The following is a 22,609-nucleotide window of genomic DNA, read 5'->3' on the forward strand; positions in this document are numbered from 1 at the left end:
CTGAAGCTCCAATAATGTGACCACCTGATGTGAAGAGCTGACTCATTGGAAAAGACCCTGATGCTGGGAAAGATTGAAGGCAGGAGGAGAAGGGGACGACAAAGGATGAGACAGAGGATCACTGACTCAATGAAAATGAGTGTGAGCAAACTCCAGGAGACAGTGAAGGACAGGGAAGCCTGGTATGCTTCAGTCCACAGGGTCCTAAAGAGTCAGACATGACTTGCACTGAAAAACATGTGGTATGATGGAAGAAATATGAAATGATAGTGATATGATGGAAGATTATAGGAAGTAAAAAGTGAATGAAATATATTCTTTATCCTAAAGAGCATTAGCAACCAATAAAAGAGATAGATGGCTAAAGTCCCTAATGGTGTTTTTAAAATGACTTATATAACATGTTTCTGGAGCATAGTGGAACAATGATTTAATCAAGGAAGTATCTGTTAAGTTTTGAAAGTTGTACTGAATTTTGACAAAGGCAGACAACTGGACGGGACTGTTTAAACTACCATTTATGTATTAGTATCTGTGCTAAGTGCTGGATGTGCATCATCTCATATACTCCTCATAATATTCCTCAGAAGCAGATACTATTATAATTTCCATTTCACAGAGGAAAAAATACAGAAACAAAGAGAAGAGCCTATCCAAAATCACTGAGCTGGTAAATGGCAAGTCTAAGACTTGGACCCATGTAATATAAATCTGCAGTCTGTCTGCAGCATCAATACTGCCTCCAACATGTTTTATATTTCTATACTGTACAAATGCAACATCTGAGATCTGTCAACTGGAAAAGAATACACCATGCGAGAGTTGTGTGTTAAGCTTTATTTTTGGCAAAATGAGAACTATAGCCAAGGAGACAGCATTTCAGGTAGCTTTGAAAAACTGCTCCAAAGAGTTAGGGTGGAAGGTCAGTATATTTCTGAAATTGGTGAAGGGGGAGTAAGTACATGGAATCAAGCACTTATTTTGCAAAAGGCTGCTCCTAGCCTCGGGAAGATTCAACATAAGACAATCATGTATTGGGAATTAAAGTTCTAATAATGGGGAAACTAAGGCTCAGAGTAGTTTTAATTAACTAAAGTTGGTTTTTTTTAATTCTTTTTTTAAATTTTTTTATTGGAGGCTAATTATTTTACAATATTATATTGGTTGGTTTTGCCATACATTGACATGAAAATAAATCTACATGGTAGAAAATTTGAATCAAGGTCTGACTCTAAATGTAACATTTTTTGTTATCCCATGTTTTTCACGAAAGATGTCGTAAAACCAAAACAGGATAAGAACAGACTCTTTTAAGCATCAATTAATTAATTGATAACTCAGCAATCATCTATTAAATAGCTGCTATTTGTCAATTATTTGTTAGGTCCTGGGGATACAGATGTAACACGATCCTAGCGCTAGAGGTGGAGACGGATAATAAAGGAAGACAGCTACAGACAATACAGTGAGTTCCCTGATAATGACAAGCACTGTGCCTGTGAAACACGGATGTGAGGTACACCAAATCCACACTGTGCATAAGGGCGAGTCAGGAAAGGCTTTCTAGTAGAGATAATGCTTGAGGTGAGACTCAAAAGATAAACAGCTTACAGCAGAGAAAGACACGGAAAGTAGGAAAAAGAAGGGACATTAATAAAAAAGACATGTGCGAACTGGGCTGATGGCCAGAAGCTTTTGAATGCTAATATTGAGGAGCTTAGTCTAGAAAGCGATGATAAAACTGAACATTAATTAGGGAAGTGACATAATCACATTTGGATTTTAGAAAGATTATCCTAGTAGAAACAGGGACAACAGGTGTTAGAGTGAGGAAACTGCAGTCAGAGAGGTGAATCTGGAAGGTACTGTAACACAGGGATTAATCAAAGGGGAAGTGCATCCGTGAGGAGGAGGATAACAACAGAAACTCTTCTGCGGCACTTGCAAGTGCAGACCTGTTCTCAGCATTTTACTTACACTAACCCTTTAGACTTCACATGGACGCTCTGAGATGGACAGTCTTATTATTCCTACTGGGAACATTTAGAAACTAAGGTGGTGGTGTTTAATTGCTAAGTCGTGTCTGATTCTTTTGTGATCTCATGGACTGTAACCCACCAGGCTCCTCTATCCATGGGATTTCCCAAGCAAAAATACTGGAATGGATTTCCATTTCATTCTCCAGGAGGGGGTTCCTGACCCAAGGATCAAACCCAAGTCTCCTGCATTGCAGGTGGGTTCTTTACTACTGTAAATTAAGGTAGAGAAAGCTTTAGTAACTTGCACCAGAAAACATTCCAGTATGTAATCTTGGAAGTTTGATTTCCACTCTGCAACCTTAATATGTACATTTTATGAACTTTAAAAAACAGGACCACTGTTAGTAACTCTTTTTCCTTTTCATTTAATAACGTAACTGTCTCTCTGATGTGCTGGCCCGCACACCTGAGTGGGACACTGGTAATCCATCATCTGCACACTGCTGAAGTTAAGCCAACACTGGCTTGTAGTGTACAGAAATGAACTGACTCTCACTTGACTTAGGCTTATTGCAGCATCTGAAACAGGCAGCAAGCTTGGTAATTGCTATTTATTTTGAGCACTAGAAGCTGCACTGGGATTTCACAGTGTGCGGAAAGAAAAGAATTCAGTTTACATATTTTAATGAAAAGGAGAAAGAAAAAAGGAAAAACCAAAATATAGTTCACTGTGATTTCAATTTTATACGAAGTGCTTAACCCATATGTACAGTTTATCACTAACTCCTAAACTAGCCATAATTTACAACTTTCTACAATTAATTAAATTAGCTAAAATCCATTTCATACACATATACATCATGAGTGAATTTTTTCAGAAGGATAAATATAGCTTCAGAGTAAAACACTAATGATAGAGCCCTTACCATCTATACAGAAGAGAAAGTACAACTCACAAGACAGCTTGTGATAAAAGTTAGAATACATTCCAATGTAATCTTTCTAAGACCTTTATTTAGCTCCAAAGATTTCAATTTTCTTAACAGAGAAACAATTTATAAACCATCACCAGAACCAACTAAGGACTTTCAGATCCAAGAGATTTAATTAATTGAACTACTTTCTTTTCAAATATGAGTGTTATTTTAAAAAATCTTTTTATTTGTGTCTTTTCTTTTAAAGAGACTCATATTATTTGTTTTCTCAGGACATGTAATTTCAGTTTCCCATTAAAAATTCCCTGATATCTCAGTTGGTAAAGAATCTGCTTGCAATGCAGAAACCTCAGTTCGATTCCTGGGTTGGGAAGATGCCCTGGAGAAGGGATAGGCTACCCACTCCAGTATTCTTGGGCTTCCCTGGTGGCTCAGCTGGAAAAGAATCCACCTGCAATGCGGAAGACTTGGGTTTGATCCCTGGGTTGGGAAGATCCCCTGGAGAGGGGAAAGGGTACCCACTCCAGTATTCTGGCCTGGAGAATTCCATGGACTGTATAGTCCATGGGGTCGCAAAGCTTCATACATAACTGAGTGACTTTCACACTTTCATTAAAAATTATAAAATATGTATGAGATTACACTAAGTTATATAAAAAGTTTGGAAAGGTAGAAGCAGTCCATTGATGAATGAATGGATAAACAAAATCTGACACAGAACTAATTTGACCCAAAAAGAGTCTTGTCCAAATAAACCCACTCTAAGATGAAAATATCCTGTCGAAAATGCATATAATGGACCTAACTTAGTGAACATCGCAGCTTTTAGCCCAACCTACTTTAAAAGTGCTCAGAACTCACGTCAGCCTTCAGTTGGGCAAAGCCATCTGACACAAAGCCTGTTCTATAATAAAGTATATAATATCTCAAGTAATTTATGGAATAATGCACTGAAGGTGCAAATAGAATGGCTGTATGGGCACAGAATGACTGAACTGTATCGGCTGTTCACCCTGATGACTGTGTGGCTGAATGAGAGCTGCAGCTCACTGCTGTTGCCCAGCATTTCAAGAGAAAGGTAGGTACCATATAAGCCAGCCAGGGAAAAGATCAAAATTCAAAGTATGGTTTCTATTGAATACATCACTTTCGCACCATCCTAAAGTGCAAACCACCTTAAGTTAGGGACCATTTTCCTAGGTATACAATGGAAAATTTTTTAGCATTAAAAAGAATACACACACTAAAAAATGGGTAAACCTTAAGGATGACATGCTTAGTGATACAAACCAGTCAAATAATGCTTGGTTCTACTTACATGAAGCACCTAGAATATTTAACTTCATAGGGATAGAAAGTAGAATGGTGGCTGCTAGAGGCTGGGTGGTGGGGGAACGAGAAGGTACTCAGTGGGTAGTGTTTCCATTCCATTGTGTAAAATGGAAACGAGTTCTGGAGATTGGTTGCACAACCCCATGAATGTACTTAACTTTACTGAACTGTACACTTAAAATGGTTAAAATGATAAATTATATATGTATATTGCCACAATTAAAAAACTTCATTAGAAAACATGCAAAAGGAAAAGAAGAAACTAGTTTCCTTCCTGAGTCTATGGCAGCATTGCGTGCTTGATAATTGTTACCCACACTGAGTTCATTGATTACAAAGACCATGCCCCATGCATTTTTTCCTATCTCCAGGGCTCAGCATGGTATAGAAAGTCCATGGTAGAGGGTCAATAAACATTTGCAGAATGTTCTTTATATATCATTCAATAACAATTTGAAGTTAAGAGTTCATTTTAGGGCTTGAATCCTGACATTATTAGCACAAAAATTTAACTAAATGTAGAATTACCAAAAATAAATCAATAAATAAGAAGACTAGCAAGAAAATAAACAAAGTGGGTAATGTGTGAAACAGAGAGCTGCTGTGGTGACAGTACTGCTGCCGTTCAGTTGCAAAGTCGTGTTCAAGTCTTTGTGACCCCACAACTGCAGCATGCCAGTCTTGCCTGTCCTTCACTATATCCTGGAATTTTGTCAGACTCCTGTCCATTGATTCAGTGATGCAGTTGAACCATTTCATCCACTGTCATCCCCTTCTTCTGCTTCAATCTCCTCCAGCATCAGGGTCTTTTCCAATGAGTCGGCTCTTCACATCAGGTAGCCAAAGTACTGGAGCTTCAGCTTCAGCATCAGTCTTTCCAATGACTATTCAGGGTTGATTGACTGGATTGATCTCCTTGCTGTCTAAGGGACTCTCAAGAGTCTTCTCTAGCACTACAATTAGGAAGCATCAATTCTTTGGTGTTCAGTCTCCTTTATGGTCCAACTCTCACATCCAAACATGACTAACTCTCACATCCATACAAGACTATTGGAAAAACCATAGCTTTGACTAGATGGACCTTCCTTGGCAAAGAGATGTCTTTGCTTTTTAATACGCTGTCTAGGTTTGCCTTGGCTTTTCTTCCAAGGAACAAGCATCTTTTAATTTTGTAGCTGCAGCCACCATCCACAGTGATTCTTGCCCAAGAAAATAAAATATGCCACTGTTTCCACTTTTTCCCCTTCTATTTGCCATGAAGTGATGGAACTGAATGTCATGATCTTCATTTACTCAGTGTTCAGTTTTATACCAGCTTTTTCACTCTCCTCTTTCACTCTCATCAACGGGTTCTTCAGTTCCTCTTCACTTTCTGCCTTTAGAGTGGTACCATCTGCATATCTGAGGTTATTGATATTTCCCCCTGACAATCTTGATTCCAGCTTGGGAGTCATCCAGCCTGGCATTTCGTATAATGTACTTTGCAGGTAAGTTAAATAAGCAGGGTGACAATATACAGCCTTGTCATATTCCTTTCCCAATTTTGAATCAGTTTGTTGTTCCATGTCCTGTTCTAACTGTTGCTTCTTGACCTGCATATAGGTTTCTCAGGAGACAGATAAGGTGGTCTGGTATTCCTATCTCTTAAAGAATTTTGCACAGTTTGTTGTGATCCACATAGTCAAAAGCTTTAGCATAGTCAGTGAAGCTGATACTTTTCTGGAATTCCTTGCTTTTTCTATGATCCAATGAGGATTTAGTTGTTAAGTCATGTCCGACTCTTGCAACCCCATGGACTGTAGCCCACCAGGCTCCTCTGTCCATGGGATTCTCTAGGGAAGAATACTGGAATGGGTTGCCATTTCCTTCTCCAGGGAATCTTTCCAACCCAGAAATCAAACCTGGGTCTCCTGCACTGCAAGCAGATTCTCTACAGACTTAGCTACCAGAGAAGTATTTCAGGTTGAACATATACCCCCAAAGAACGGACCAGGTGTGATTCATCCACGCATGCTAAGTTGTTTCAGTCATGTCCGACTCTTTGCAACCCTATGGACTGTAGCCTGTCAGGGTCCTCTGTCCATGGAATTCTCCAGGCAAGAATACTGGAGCGGGTTGCCATGCCCTTTCCCAGGGTATCTCTTCAACCCAGCAATCAAACCCACATCTCTTATGTCTCCTGCATTGGCAGGTGGGCTCTTTACCACTCGCGCCACCTGTGACTCAAATATTTTGGAGTGGGTAGCCTTTCTCTTCTCCAGGGGATCTTCCCAATCCAGAGACTGAACTCAGGTCTCCCCTACTGCAGGCAGATTCTTTACCAGCTGAGCCACAAGGGAAGTCCAAGAATACTAGAGTGGGTAGCCTGTCCCTTTTCCAGCAGATCTTCCTTACCCAGGAATTGAATTAGGGTCTCCTGCATTGCAGGCGGATTCTTTACCAACTGAGCTATAAGGGAAGCCCATCAAATGGATGTCAGCAATTTGATCTCTGGTTCCTCTGCCTTTTCTAAATCCAGCTTGTACATCTGGAACATCTCGGTTCACATACTGTTGAAGCCTAGCTTGAAGGATTTTGAGTACTACCTTGCTAGCATGTGAAATGAGGACAATTATATCATAGTTTGAACATTGTTTGGTATTGCCTTTCTTTGGGATTAGAATGAAAACTGACCTTTTTGAGTCCTGTGGCCACTACCAAGCTTTCCAAATTTGCTGCCATATGAGTGCAGCGCTTCTAACAGCATCATCTTTTAGGTTTTGAATTGCTCAGCTGGAATTCCATTACCTTCACTAGCTTTGTTTGTAGTGATGCTTCCTAAGGCCCACTAGACTTCGCATTCCAGAATGTCTGGCTCTAGGTGAATGATCACACCATCGTGATTATCTGGGTCAAGAAGATCTTTTTTGTATAGTTCTCCTGTGTATTCTTGCCACCTCTCCTTAATCTCTTCTTTGTCTGTTAGGTCCCTACCATTTCTGTCCTTTATTCAGCCCATCTGTGCATGAAACATTCCCATGGTATCTCCAACTAGTCTCTCCCATTCTATCGTTTTCCTCTCTTTCTTTGCACTGATCGCTGAGGAAGGCTTTCTTATCTCTCCTTGCTGTTCTCTCTGCATTCAGTTGAGTATATCTTCCCTTTTCTCCTTTGCTTTTCGCTTCTCTTCTTTTCTCAGCTATTTGTAAGGCCTTCTCAGATAACCATTTTGTCTTTTTGCATTTCTTTTTTCTTGGGGATGGTTTTCTACAGCATACCAAAATAATTTTACAGGCACCTTGAGGAAAGAACTGGTGATCGAAAATGGCTACTGGTGGAGAATGACAGTCTATTCAAAATGTACATATTTTTAAAATAAGTGTTTAATATCTGTCATTCCAATGTGTATGGCACACACATACACTTGCAAGTATTAAAAATATTTATAATGAAGTTCTGGGAAAGATGATTAAGCTTATCTTCAAGTATGTTCCGTACATAATGTGATAGCCTAAATTTTTTTTCATCTAATAAAATCTAATAAAAGCAGATCAAATGTATATTTACTTCTGTGAAATTTATTTCAAAATAATGTTCAATTAAAAACTCTATGCTTTTACATTCATAAAGATTTTATTATTTCATGGATTCTTTCTGTATTGTTTCCTGTGATAAATTCATTTAGGCCAATGTCATGCTGGTGTAAGTAAATATATGTATATTTTCCTGATAAAGTGCCTACTCGAATCTTTTTCCTTATTTATAAAATTGGGATGTTTGTCTCTGCATTTTTTAATTGATTTCTTTTTAATATTGCCATACATATACATGTTCTTTGGTTGGATGCATGTCTTGCAAATCTTTTCTCCTAGTCTGTGGCTTACTTTTCATTTTTTTAACAGTGTGATCAATTTGGGGATAATATTTTTATATGTTTGGAGGTACAGGTATATGCATTATTATTATTAGGCTTTTGGCTATTTAATTGTTCTACTACCATATGTTAAAGAGATTTTCATTTCTTCATTTAATTGCCCTAGAATATTTGGTGAAAATCACTTGATTCCTTACCTCTGAGTCTATTTCTGAACTCCTTATTCCATTTTCCTGAGCTGTATATCTATCTTTATGCCATTAACACACTGCCTTGATTATAATATCTTAATTAGTCTTGAAGCCATGAAAAGTAAGATCTTCCATTTTGCTCTTTGTTTTCAAAATTGTGTAGACTATACCAGGTCTTTTGCATTTTAATCAAATTCTCCATCACTAAAAAAAAGTTCTACACAGGTTATTTAAAATTTTTTTTTTATTGTGTCTGTGTGGCATCTCAGGATCAGCCTGGAAAAGACTAACATCTTAACAACACTGGGTAACCTGATGTGTGAGCACAGTACACTTTCATTGAATGTTTCCCTTTACTTAGGTCTTTTTAAATTTCACTCATCAGTGTTTTGTAGTTTTCAGTGTGTACAGAAGCTTTACAAATCTTTTGTCAATTTTATCCTGATAAGTCATCTTCCTGATATTATTACAAATGATACTTTTACATTTCAATTTTCAATAGTTTTTTTTCCAGGATACACACTACATTTTTCATGTATTTGCTTATACGCTCTTCCCAGCCTTTTAGATAGCTTTTAGATTTCTTAAGATCTTGAGAGTAGTTGGTCATATCCTCTGCAAAAAGCAGATGGGCGTCCTCCTTCCTTTCCAGTGTGCACGCCTTTTCTTTCTTCTCCTTAACATGGTGCACTAGGCAGGCCCTCCAACACAATGCTGACAAGCAGTGAGACAGGACCTCGATATCTTATGCCCAATCTTCGGAGAAAAACAGTCAGTCTTTTACTCCTACAGTAGCTATAGTCTGTTCACAGATGCCTTTCTCAGGTTAAGAAGGTTCACCTAGAATTCCAGTTTGGTTCCAGGTTTTGTCATGACGGATGCTGAATTTTGTCAAATGCCTTTTCTGCATCTATTAATAATGATTTCTAAAATTAGTTATTAAAATGGTAAATAATATTGATTTTTCATTAACTCAAATTTAAGATAAATTCCACTTGGTTATCCATTATTTTTTAAATTCAATTTGCTGATATCTTGGTGACAATTTTCGTATCTATATTCATGAAGGAATTCAGTCTGCAGATTTCTTTTATTATGCCGTGTTTGTTAGGTTTTAGTATCAGGTAATGCTGCTGCTGCTGCTAAGTCACTTCAGTCGTGTCCGACTCTGTGTGACCCCACAGACGGAAGCCCACCAGGCTCCCCCGTCCCTGGGATTCTCCAGGCAAGAACACTGGAGTGGATTGCCATTTCCCTCTCCAATGTGTGAAAGTGGAAAGTGAAAGTGAAGTCGCTCAGTCGTGTCCGACCCTTAGCGACCCCACGGACTGCAGCCTACCAGGCTCCTCCATCCATGGGATTTTCTAGGCAGGAGTACTGGAGTGGCTTGCCATTGCCTTCTCCGCAGGTAATGCTAGTCTCACAAAAAAGCAGGGAAGTATTCTTGCTTCTTAGAAATGAGGAGGTGGGGGAATTCTATGCTAATATTTGGTAGGCCTTTGGAGATGAGTATGTGGAGTTCCTTCTTCATAAAGTGATCACTGCCTCTCATAACAAAGACTACCATTTAGCTGCATGGTCAAATTAACAAAACATTCAATGAAAGATGAAAAAGAAAGAACACTGAACTAGGAAACAACATCAGGACTGCAGTATGGGCTCTGACGCTTTACCAGGTTAGCAACCCCTTTCAGCTCCGGTTTTCTAACAGAAAAAAAAGGGAGATAATAAGGGCAGAAAATCAGATGAGGGTACACAAGGGCTCCATAACTGCAGTGCTACATGAAACATAAGCTACCACTCTATTCTAATGGACAAATGCAAATTATTCAACATGAATAATTATCATTTGGTAAAACAGTTTGAGTATGACTTTTCTTAGAACTTATTTGTATGAAGGTAGGTAAATTTGAAAAGGGGGCCTTTAAGAAAAGATGAGGTCTCCAACCATTTAATAAGAACCATTTTATATTTACTTTTCCCCCAAAGACTGGAAGATGGATAACGGAGGTCACACAGATGGTGTGGGGATGGCACAAAGGTGAGGCAGCAGCTGCTGCCGCCCTTTCTGATGAAATGTCTACAGAGCAGCGTTTCTGAAACCTCGGCGTGTAGCAGGCCCTCTCAAGGGACTGACAAAACACAGACTGCAGGGCGACACGTTCAGAATTTATGACCAATTAGTCTGGGGTGGGGCCTGAGAATCTGTAATTTTACCAAGTTCTCAGATGATACTGATGTTATTGTCTGGAGACCCTACTTTGAGAGACATTGCTTAAAGAAGACCATGGCAGAGAAAGGAGTGAAAGGAAAAACCTGTCTAGCAGAGGAGCTCATAAGTCTTAGAGGAGATCTTAATAAAGTGTGTGTGTGTGTGTGCGCGCGCACATGTGTATTTTTTAAAAAGTGTAGCTCTTTCCTTGAAGTTTTAAAAGTGTCACTAATTTGATAAAAGGTTAAACACCAGTTGTTTAGAAACTTAATGAGTTAAGATCTATTAGCAATTTTGCTGTACTGTTGCGTGACTCCTCACTTTAAAAAATTAAAAAGCGGAGAAGAGGAACAAGATGGCGGAGGAATAGGACGGCGAGACCACTCTCTCCTCCACAAATTCATCAAAAGAACTTTTGAACGCGAGTAAAGTCCACAAAACAACTTCTGAATGCTGGCAGAGGACATCAGGCACCCAGAAAAGCAACCCATTGTCTTCGAAAGGAGGTAGGAAAAAACATAAAAGATAAAAAGGGAAACAAAAGAAGTAAGGACGGAGCTCCGTCCCGGGAAGGGAGGCTTTAAAAAGAGAGAAGTTTCCAAACACCAGGAAACACTCTCACTGGCGATTCTGTGGCGAGCCTTGGAAGCTCAGAGGGCCACATAACCCTCTTTTTTTTTCAAGATTTTTTTAAAACCCACAGATTACCCGCCAAACGGTAACTCCCAGCGGAGAAGCAGCGCAGACGCCTGCATACGCCATTAGCAAGCGGGGGCTGGGCAGGGAGGAGCCGGCTGAACTGCTTAGAGAGAGGACTGGGCTTGAATGCCGCAAGAACAATTTGAGAGAACCGGGGAGAGCAAAGCAGACTGTGGGATAGCTTCCCCACGAAAAGGCGGAAAGCTCTAACCTATGACTCGGCCAGCCCCGCTCACAGAATAAAGGACTGAGCAGAGCGAGCCGGCTGCGGTCGGCCCATCCCCCATTCCCCGCCAAGACAGGCAGGGAGCGCAGCCAGAGCCGGAGGGGGCAACCGCGGCCCCAGAAAGGCATCCGATACAAACTGCAGGCAGGCTTGTTGCTATTCAGGACTTCTTGGGCTCGGGCCGGTCGATATCCCCCTGAGAAGGTGCGCCAGTTGTACACCCAGAAAACTGAGTGGCGGGGACTGGGGAGGCGATAAGTCGCAGAGACCGGGCTCGCCAAACACCTGGTCCCCTGAGCTGCTCGGATTGGGGAAGGCACAAAACGCAGGCCCAACCAAGTCTGCGCCTTTGTGGAGTACCTGAGAACGTGAACTTGAGCCACTCAGACCTGGGAAGTCCTTCAACCCGGCGCCGGCCTCGGACAGTTCCCGGCAGAGCAACCTAAAGCCTGTGCAGTATAGACTGGGACAGCATACATGCTGTGAGCGGGGGCAAACCCAGTGTGGCCGAGACGCTGCGAGCACTCCCCACAGACGCCAGAGATAATCGATTGCAGCGTTCCTCCCTTCCCAGAACAGGACTGAACAACTGAGCCTTAAAAAGTGTCCACCCACCCCCTAGTATCAGGGCGGAAATTAGACACTGAAGAGACCAGCAGACAGAAGCTAAAACAGAGGGAACCACCTTGGAAATGACAGATAGAGACGTCTAGAGACTACTCCAAGAATAAGACCAAAAACCAGAGGCAAGAGGCTTAAGCCCGAATCCTGAGAACACCAGAGAAGTCCTGACTCCAGGGAACATTAATCGATAGGAGCTCATCAAACGTCTCCATACCTACGCTAAACCCAAGGGTCAACAAGTTCCAGAGCAAGACATACCACGCAAATTCTCCAGTAACACAGGAAACTAGCCCTGAGCTTCAATATACAGGCTGCCCAAAGTCACTCCAAACCCACTGACATCTCATAACTCATTACTGGACACTTCATTGCACTCCAGAGAGAACAAATCCAGCTCCACCCACCAGAACACCGACACAGGCTTCCATAACCAGGGAACCTTGACAAGTCACCTGTTCAACCCCACACACAGCAAGGAAACTACATAATAAAGAGAACTCCACAAACGGCCAGAAGAGGGAAAGGCCACCCCAAGCAAAGCATTATAAGCAAGATGAAGAGGCAGAGAAATACCCAGCAAGTAAAGGAACAAGATAAATGCCCACCAACACAAACAAAAGAGGAAGATATAGGGAATCTACATGAAAAAGAATTTCGAATTTTGGTGGTGAAAATGATTCAAAATCTTGAAAGCAAAATGGAGTTACAGATAAATAACCTGGAGAAAAGGATTGAGAAGATGGAAGAAAGGTTCAATAAGGACTTAGAGGAAATAAAAAAGAGTCAATATACAATGAATAATACAACAGATGAGATCAAAAACACTCTGGAGGGAACAAACAGTAGAATAACAGAGGCAGAAGACAGGATAAGCGAGCTAGAAGATAGAATTATAGAAATAAATGAAACAGAGAGGAAAAAAGAAAAACAAATTAAAAGAAATGAGAACAATATTAGAGACCTCTGGGACAATGTTAAACGCTCCAACATTCGAATCATAGGAATCCCAGAAGAAGAAGACAAAAAGAAAGACCATGAGAGAATACTTGAGGAGGTAATAGTTGAAAACTTCCCTAAAATAGGGAAAGAAATAATCACCCAAGTCCAAGAAACCCAGAGAGTCCCCAACAGGATAAACCCAAGGCGAAATACTACTAGACACATATTAATCAAATTAACAAAGATCAAACACAAAGAACAAATATTAAAAGCAGCAAGGGAAAAGCAGCAAATAACACACAAGGGGATTCCCATAAGGATAACAGCTGATCTTTCAACAGAAACTCTTCAGGCCAGGAGGGAATGGCAAGACATACTTAAAGTGATGAAAGAAAATAACCTACAGCCCAGACTACTGTACCCAGCAAGGATCTCATTCAAATATGAAGGAGAAATCAAAAGCTTTACAGACAAGCAAAAGCTGAGAGAATTCAGCATCACCAAACCAGCTCTCCAACAAATGCTAAAGGATCTTTTCTAGACAGGAAACACAGAAAGGGTGTATAAACTCGAACCCAAAGCAATAAAGAAAATGGCTACGGGATCGTACTTATCAATAATTACCTTAAACGTAAATGGGTTGAATGCCCCAACCAAAAGACAAAGGCTGGCTGAATGGATACAAAAACAAGACCCCCATATATGTTGTTTGCAAGAGACCCACCTCAAAACGAGGGACACATACAGACTGAAAGTGAAGGGCTGGAAAAAGATATTGCATGCAAATAGAGACCAAAAGAAAGCAGGAGTAGCAATACTCATATCAGATAAAATAGACTTTAAAACAAAGGCTGTGAAAAGAGACAAAGAAGGAAACTACATAATGATCAAAGGATCAATCCAAGATGAAGATATAACAATTATAAATATTTATGCACCCAACATAGGAGCACCGCAATATGTAAGACAATTACTAACAAATATGAAAGGGGAAATTAACAATAATGCAATAATAGTGGGAGATTTTAATACCCCACTTACATCTATGGATAGATCAACTAAACAGAAAATTAACAAGGAAACACAATCTTTAAATGATACAATAGACCAGTTAGACCTAATTGATATCTATAGGACATTTCACCCCAAAACAATGAATTTCACCTTTTTCTCAAGTGCACATGGAACCTTTTCCAGGATAGATCACATCCTGGGCCATAAATCTAGCCTTGGTAAATTCAAAAAAGTTGAAATCATTCCATGCATCTTTTCTGACCACAATGCAGTAAAATTAGATCTCAATTATGGGAGAAAAACTATTAAACATGCCAACATATGGAGGCTGAACAACACGCTGCTGAACAACGAACAAATCATAGAAGAAATCAAAAGAGAAATCAAAATATGCATAGAAATGAATGAAAATGAAAACACAACAACCCAAAACCTCTGGGACACTGTAAAAGCAGTGCTAAGGGGGAAGTTCATAGCAATACAGGCACACCTCAAGAAACAAGAAAAAAGTCAACTGAATAACCTAACTCTACATCTAAAGCAATTAGAAAAGGAAGAAATGAAGAACTCCAGGGTCAGTAGAAGGAAAGAAATTGTAAAAATTAGGGCAGAGATAAATGCAAAAGAAACAAAAGAGACTATAGCAAAAATCAACAAAGCCAAAAGCTGGTTCTTTGAGAAGGTAAATAAAATTGACAAACCGCTAGCCAGACTTATCAAGAAACAAAGGGAGAAGAACCAAATCAATAAAATTAGAAATGAAAATGGAGAGATCACAACTGACAACACAGAAATACAAAGGATTATTAGAGAATACTATCAGGAATTATATGGCAATAAAATGAATAACCTGGAAGAAATGGACAAATTCCTAGAAAAATACAACTTTCCAAAACTGAACCAGGAAGAAATAGAAAATCTGAACAGACCCATCACAAGCACGGAAATTGAAACTGTAATCAAAAATCTCCCAGCAAACAAAAGCCCAGGTCCAGATGGCTTCACAGCTGAATTCTACCAAAAATTTAGAGAAGAGCTAACACCTATTCTACTCAAACTCTTCCAGAAAATTGCTGAGGAAGGGAAACTTGCAAACTCATTCTATGAGGCCACCATCACCCTAATCCCAAAACCTGGTAAAGATCCCACAAAAAAAGAAAACTACAGGCCAATATCACTGATGAACATAGATGCAAAAATCCTTAACAAAATTCTAGCAATCAGAATCCAACAGCATATTAAGAAAATCATACATCATGACCAAGTGGGCTTTATCCCAGGAATGCAAGGATTCTTCAATATCCACAAATCAGTCAACGTAATACACCACATTAACAAACTGAAAAATAAAAATCATATGATTATCTCAATAGATGCAGAGAAAGCCTTCGACAAAATTCAACATCCATTTATGATAAAAACCCTCCAGAAAGTGGGAATAGAAGGGACATACCTCAACATAATAGAAGCTATATATGACAAACCCACAGCTAACATTATCCTCAATGGTGAAAAACTGAAAGCATTTCCCCTAAAGTCAGGAACAAGACAAGGGTGCCCACTCTCACCACTACTATTCAACATAGTTCTGGAAGTTTTGGCTACAGCAATCAGAGCAGAAAAAGACATAAAAGGAATCCAAATTGGAAAAGAAGAAGTAAAACTTTCACTGTTCGCTGATGACATGATCTTCTACACAGAAAACCCTAGAGACTCTACCAGAAAACTACTAGAGCTAATCAATGATTACAGTAACGTTGCAGGATATAAAATCAACACACAGAAATCCCTTGCATTCCTATACACTAATAATGAGAAAATAGAAAGAGAAATTAAGGAAACTATTCCATTCACTGTTGCAACGAAAAGAATTAAATACTTAGGAATATATCTACCTAAGGAAACAAAAGACTTGTACATAGAAAACTATAAAACACTACTGAAAGCAATCAAAGAGGACACTAATAGATGGAGAAAAATACCATGTTCATGGATTGGAAGAATAAATATTGTAAAAGTGAGTATACTACCCAAAATAATTTATACATTCAATGCAATCCCTATCAAGCTGCCAACAATATTTTTCACAGAACTAGAACAAATAATCTCACAATTTGTATGGAAATACAAAAAACCTCGAAATAGCCAAAGCAATCTTGAGGAAGAAAAATGGAACTGGGGGAATTAACCTGCCGGACTTCAGGCTCTACTACAAAGCCACAGTCATCAAGACAGTATGGTACTGGCATAAAGACAGAAATATAGATCAATGGAACAAAATAGAAAGCCCAGAGATAAATCCACGCATCTGTGGACACCTCATCTTTGACAAAGGAGGCAAGAATATAAAATGGAGAAAAGAGAGTCTCTTTAACAAGTGGTGCTGGGAAAACTGGTCAGCCACTTGTAAAAGAATGAAACTAGAACACTTCCTAACACCATACACCAAAATAAACTCAAAATGGATTAGAGAGCTAAATGTAAGACCAGAAACTATAAAACTCCTAGAGGAGAACGTAGGCAAAACACTCTCCGACATAAATCACAGCAGGATCCTCCATGACCCACCTCCCAGAATATTGGAAATAAAAGCAAAAATAAACAAATGGGACCTAATTAAAATCAAAAGCTTCTGCACAGCAAAGGAAACTATAAGTAAGGTGAAAAGACAGCCTTCAGAATGGGAGAAAATCATAGCAAATGAAGCAACTGATAAAGGATTAATCTCCAAATTATACAAGCAGCTCCTGCAGCTCAATTCCAGAAAAATAAAGGACCCAATCAAAAAATGGGCCAAAGAACTAAACAGAAATTTCTCCAAAGAAGACATAAAGATGGCTAACAAACACATGAAAAAATGCTCAACATCCCTCATAATCAGAGAGATGCAAATCAAAACCACAATGAGATACCATTTAACACCAGTCAGAATGGCTGCTATCCAAAAGTCTACATGCAATAAATGCTGGAGAGGATGTGGAGAGAAAGGAACCCTCTTACACTGTTGGTGGGAATGCAAACTAATACAGCCACTATGGAGAACAGTGTGGAGATTCCTCAAAAAATTGGAAATAGAACTGCCATATGATCCAGCAATCGCACTCCTGGGCATACACAGCGAGGAAACCAGAATTGAAAGAGACACGTGTACTCCAATGTTCATTGCAGCACTGTTTATAATAGCCAGGACATGGAAGCAACCTAGATGTCCATCTGCAGACGAATGGATAAGAAAGCTTTGGTACATATACACAATGGAGTATTATTCAGCCATTAAAAAGAATACATTTGAATCAGTTCTAATGAGGTGGATGAAACTGGAGCCTATTATACAGAGTGAAGTAAGCCAGAAAGAAAAACACCAATACAGTATACTAACACATATATATGTAATTTAGAAAGATGCAAATGATAACCCTGTATACGAGACAGCAAAAGAGACACAGATGTATAGAACAGTCTTTGGGACTCTATGGGAGAGGGTGAGGGTGGGATGATTTGGGAGAATGTCATTGAAACACGTATGTTGTCATATGTGAAACGAATCACCAGTTAGGGTCGATGCATGTTATAGGATGCTCGGGGCTGGCATGCGGGGATGACCCAGAGGGAGGATAAAGGGAGGAGGGAGGTGGGAGGGGGGTTCAGGAGGGGGAACTTATGTAAACCCGGGGCAAATTCATATCAATGTTTGGCAAAACCAACCAATATAATATTATAAAATAATTTGCCTCCAATAAAAAATAAATTAACTCCAAAAAGATAATAATAAAAAAAAAAATTAAAAAGCTTTAGTGTTACCACCTAATATGTTAAGATAGACTGAAAAATACAGGAAATACCTACACTGCCTTTAAAGGGATACTATTACAATAATCTTTTTTAAAGCAACATGATCGAGTAATTTCTGCAAAATGGTAATTCACATAGTGATTATTTACAAGAAAGATGAGGTAATTTAGTGTTGTATCTTTCCAACTTTTGCTTATCTTCTAAATTATGATTAAAAGCCTATGTATAAAAGAAGAATAACAATATTTCACAATATCATGTCCTAACAAGCATATTTTAAGTACGGTGATTTTTTACAAAGAAGTTTCAGTAGATCACCAGAAATGTGTCAAGGAAAAAATGTCATAATTCTCCCTAGGAAAATTCTTACTCCAATCATTTAAGAGACTGTAAAGAAAATGTCAAGTACTGAACTATTTCCTAAATTACATTAAGTCATATCACATAATTCAGAACTTGTCACATTCAAATGTAATAAAACATTAAATTTTTATCCTGAAATAAATGGGATAGCAGTAGATTCCAATTTTTGGTAAAAACTATTTTACAAAAAAAAAGAAACTATTTTACTGATCTTATCCCAGTGAAAGTCAGCCATGTCTTATTTTAGTTTTACCAAACACCCTGAAATATTTCCAAAGATATTATCTGTGATATAATTTAAATGTGCTTCACAAAGCACTTTTTTTATCCTTAGAAAGAATTTTAACAAATTCACTTTCAGGCAAATTATACAAATATTTTAAAAATAGTGATATTTTAGAGGCTATATGTCTTAAGTCAAAGTGTAATGTAGAACACAATAATTAACAATGTTAATTAAAAGACTGCACATATCTTACATAAACATATTTTTAAGAAATAAGTCATCAGATCCTATATCAATTACAGAAACACTTAGCAGAGCTTAATGGGCTGAGGTGAAGATAAGAAATGTTATAAACAATTAATAATCTAGGACCCTTCCCTAAAATATCATTCTTTGGTCTTATTCAAGGAACATGTTTCATACAACAAAACCATTTAGTTTTTCTACTATCTTTCAATAAGATCTATTGTAAACAATATCACATTAGTCATAAAAATAATTTACCCATTTTTTCAAATGGGTATGTCAAAGATTACCCAAATGGGTAACAGCAGAAACAAAACAAGAAATCACATTTGTCATTACCTTTCACATTTTCCATTAATATCACACAGAATCCTCGAGCACTTTATCCATGATAACAGTCTAACTTCCACAACAATCACATGATGTGGGTCCCTTTATTACTCTCATCTGACACATGAGAAGTTTAAAAGGTTTCAGTGACCTGTCCAAAGTCACACAGCTATTAACTGGCAGAACAGAGCAAAACAGGCAGACCTGTTCTGGAAGCCGCATTCTTAGCGTCTTTATTACATTATATTTACATGAGCATAGTCTTACTTCCTGTAACACTGAATCCAAACTCTTTGCTTTGCTTTAAAGACCTCAGAAGCCGGATGAAGCCTTGGTTTTACTAGGCTTCGCTGTAAACCAGCTCCACTGGACTGCCTGCTCTCTTCTACCCAGTCATGTTCTCCCAGCGTCACTAGTCTCCTCCTACTCTTGACGCCACTCTAACTGTCTGTACCACACATTTTACCCACACACAGCCTGTAGTTGGATTTAAAGATACACACTCTCATGAGTATTTATCTTTCCACAGATTTAAATTCATTTACATTTATTATGACAATCAGACCTGTCTAGATTCAAATCCTGACTGTGTAAATTACTCGTTGTGTGATGGGTTAAATTATTTAATGCTCCTCTGCCCCAGGTTCCTCACAGTAAAATGCGGATTTCACAGCACCATCTCCTACTGTTAATGTGGTGATTAAATGAGTTAATTAATGTAATTTTAAAGTTCTTAGAACACTTTACCACTGGTTCCTTCACTCTGTCATGAAGCTTTCAAGATTGATAATATATCTATTTTAAATTGGAAACAAATTACTTACAATTTGTAATACAATACAGTACTACACCACTCTGATGACTACAAATGATTAATAGAGATAGTAATCTACACACAAAAAAAACACAACGCAAAGCTGAGACTCTCTTATCCAGGGTAAAGAAAAGAGGAACATACACTTGCTACATCTTTTTGAAATTTTTTTAAAAAATTTATTTAATTTATTGATTTCTTACATTGAATTTTTTGGGCCATACCCTGTGGCATGCAAGATCTTAGTCAGGATCAAACTTGCCCCCATTTCACTAGAAGCAGGGAGCTGTAACCACTGGATCTCCAAGAAAGCCCCTGGAATAGATCTTTTTGTATATGTGAATAAAGAATATTAAGATGGGCTGAAAGTTTTTATCCCCCCAAAATACGTATGCTGAAACCCTAAACCCTGCTGTCATGATCTGGAAGCGTCTGGGGGAGGTAATTAGGCTGTAAGAGTGAGTGGAGACTTGATGATGGAATTAGTGTTCTCAGAAGGAGAGACAGGAGAGAGTGCGTTTCCTCTCATTCCTCTATACCCTGTGAGGACACAGCAAGAAGACAGCCATCGCAAATTAGGAAGCAGGTCTTACCAGACCCCAGAACTAACTAACTCAGTCTTTGACTTTACAGCCTCCAGAATTGTGAGAAATTAATATTTGTTGTTTAAGCTATCCATTCTATGTTAGTTTGTTATAGCAGCCTGAATTAAAACAGAAATCTTTTTTATGTTAAGGAGTAAGATACAGGCAGTTCTAGGAAGACAGTCTTTTATTTTCAAACAGAGAAGACTTTTAGGTTGACTATCAGTTTCTCTATATTGAGGGTAAACACCAGGAAAAAAAAATTTTTTTTCTTAATTCCTATAGAGCCCTAGTGACATCTTTTCCAAATGCCAGGTTCTGCAAAGTTTATATTCTCCAAATTAGCTAAAGTGAATCTACATAATATACTCTGAATGCTTTGTTTTTATCCAATAGATACGAAATAACATGGATTTGAATGTCATTTATAATGGTCCAATTACTCAGCAAGAGATGTGTTGATTTCCTTTTCCTCTGCTTATGATGTTTCTATTTGGTAAGTATCCTTCCCTTACTTGTAGTATATATATATTACAGATGGAGCAGAATCTCTCCCCAGATTCTGGGAGATGCATTTGGCTGAAGCCCCAGCCAGTGAGACCTTCGCATAAGCTGCCGACAGAACTAGTAAAGGACTAGGCATAAAACACAAGCCATTCAGTTTGAAGCAAAGTTAATCCCAAGATTTTTGCTTGAGTTGCCAGGAAACAGGTATTCTTTCTCTTGGACTTAGACAACGTAAGACTTGAACTCCTGGGATACCACCATATGTAGATGACCCACCCAAAAGTGAAGTTGTTCTGGAAGATGCATACACACACAGACACACAGACATACACACAATGACTACAGAGGGAGATAAATAACACAAGCTGAGATCCTAATGACAACTGCAAGCTGCACCAAGCTGATTTAATGCAGCTACCCTTGGATCCTTCAGTTACAACAGCCAATTAATTCCATGTGGCTTAAGCTAGTTTACCCTGGAGAAGGGAAAAGCCACCCACTCCAGTATTCTGACCTGGAGAATTCCATGGACTGTATAGTCCATGGGGTCACAGAGTTGGACACACTAAGCTAGTTTAACTTGGATTTTCTGTTACTGTAAATTTTAAGACTTCGAACAAAGGTATACAAGATGGAGGAGTCACTTACATTAATGAAAATAAAACACATATATTTAATATTGGCTTACCTTTTGGTTTAATAAAGCACTTGCCAATTTTTGTACTTCTGAACTCAATAAGGTGGTTCCTCTGATGACTTTGCTGAGAGCAGCAAGAGACTGATGGACACTCTGTACTAAGCGGATGGCGTTAAATTGTTCAAGAATGATGAAGGATAATATTGGAGATCCTTGGCGATCATTAGGAGGCGACAATTTCTGATGAATCAGGTTTGAATTCTAGAAGAATAATGTATCATGTAATATTTGCTAAAAAGTAACACAAATATATTAAAACATTCAAAAGTTATTTAAACCTTTTGTTGGTATACTTGTTTTGAAATACTCTCTTATGAATGGCCAAATTTATTAAACCCATAAATACATAGGAAAAGAATTCTGGACTTCACCAACTTAAATGGGGTGAGAGTGGGAACTGAGAACGGCAACACAGCAGTCAATACGGCTGGAAAGTGTAGGAACGGCACACTGTAAGCTAATGCAGAGAGAGCAGCACAGCTTAACTACCACTCAATCACTACAGGAAAGCAGAAGGAATCATGGCTTTGAAAAATATGTGAGCAAATATTTATTTCAATTTGAAAATTACCTGTATGTAAACTTTAAAAAGTACATTAAAGATCTGCACCAGTGAATATTGTATCTTAGTATTTATTTCTACATCTACACTTTAAGAGAGGCTCTGATACATGGAACTTGGGCTTCTCAGATTGCTAAAAAAAAGTCAAGGAATCCCAGCCGTTTCCAAACAGTCTACATAGTTAAGAAGAAGAAAAAAAAATCACCTCATTAGTATTCTAAATGTGTCAAAAACTGTCAGAGGCAGCACTAGGAAGTCCGTGCTCTTACCTACTGCCCATTTTCCTGATGTCTTTATAGTCTGCTCACATTCCTAATGAAGGATCCCCTCTTCTTGTTCTAGTGGTTGTCACAACTCCCATATTCTATGAGAGCACTGTCTGTTTTTGGTATGATGATTTAATATAATAATATGAAGATCTAGCCATTAAATAATTGTGAAATAAATTTTACTGGCCTGAAGTCATTCCTGAAAATAGATTCAG

At 38.6% G+C, this 22,609-nt stretch overlaps 1 protein-coding gene across 3 annotated transcripts in view; it reads right to left on the reverse strand.

Moving 5' to 3' along the window:
• Positions 1–22,609, reverse strand: part of DYNC2H1 (dynein cytoplasmic 2 heavy chain 1) — a 460,552-nt gene that overhangs the window by 93,844 nt on the left and 344,099 nt on the right. For all 3 annotated transcript variants that reach the window (XM_055422858.2, XM_055422857.2, XM_055422859.2), the window contains exon 84: positions 21,555–21,764. In XM_055422858.2, the coding sequence (XP_055278833.2) occupies positions 21,555–21,764 (210 nt within the window). The remainder of the gene's footprint in view (positions 1–21,554; positions 21,765–22,609) is intronic.

The sequence above is a fragment of the Moschus berezovskii genome, chromosome 14 (genome assembly GCF_049115385.1).
Source record: "Moschus berezovskii isolate FMDL1 chromosome 14, NW_MosBer_1.0, whole genome shotgun sequence".
In the NCBI taxonomy this organism is placed as follows: Eukaryota; Metazoa; Chordata; class Mammalia; order Artiodactyla; family Moschidae; genus Moschus; species Moschus berezovskii.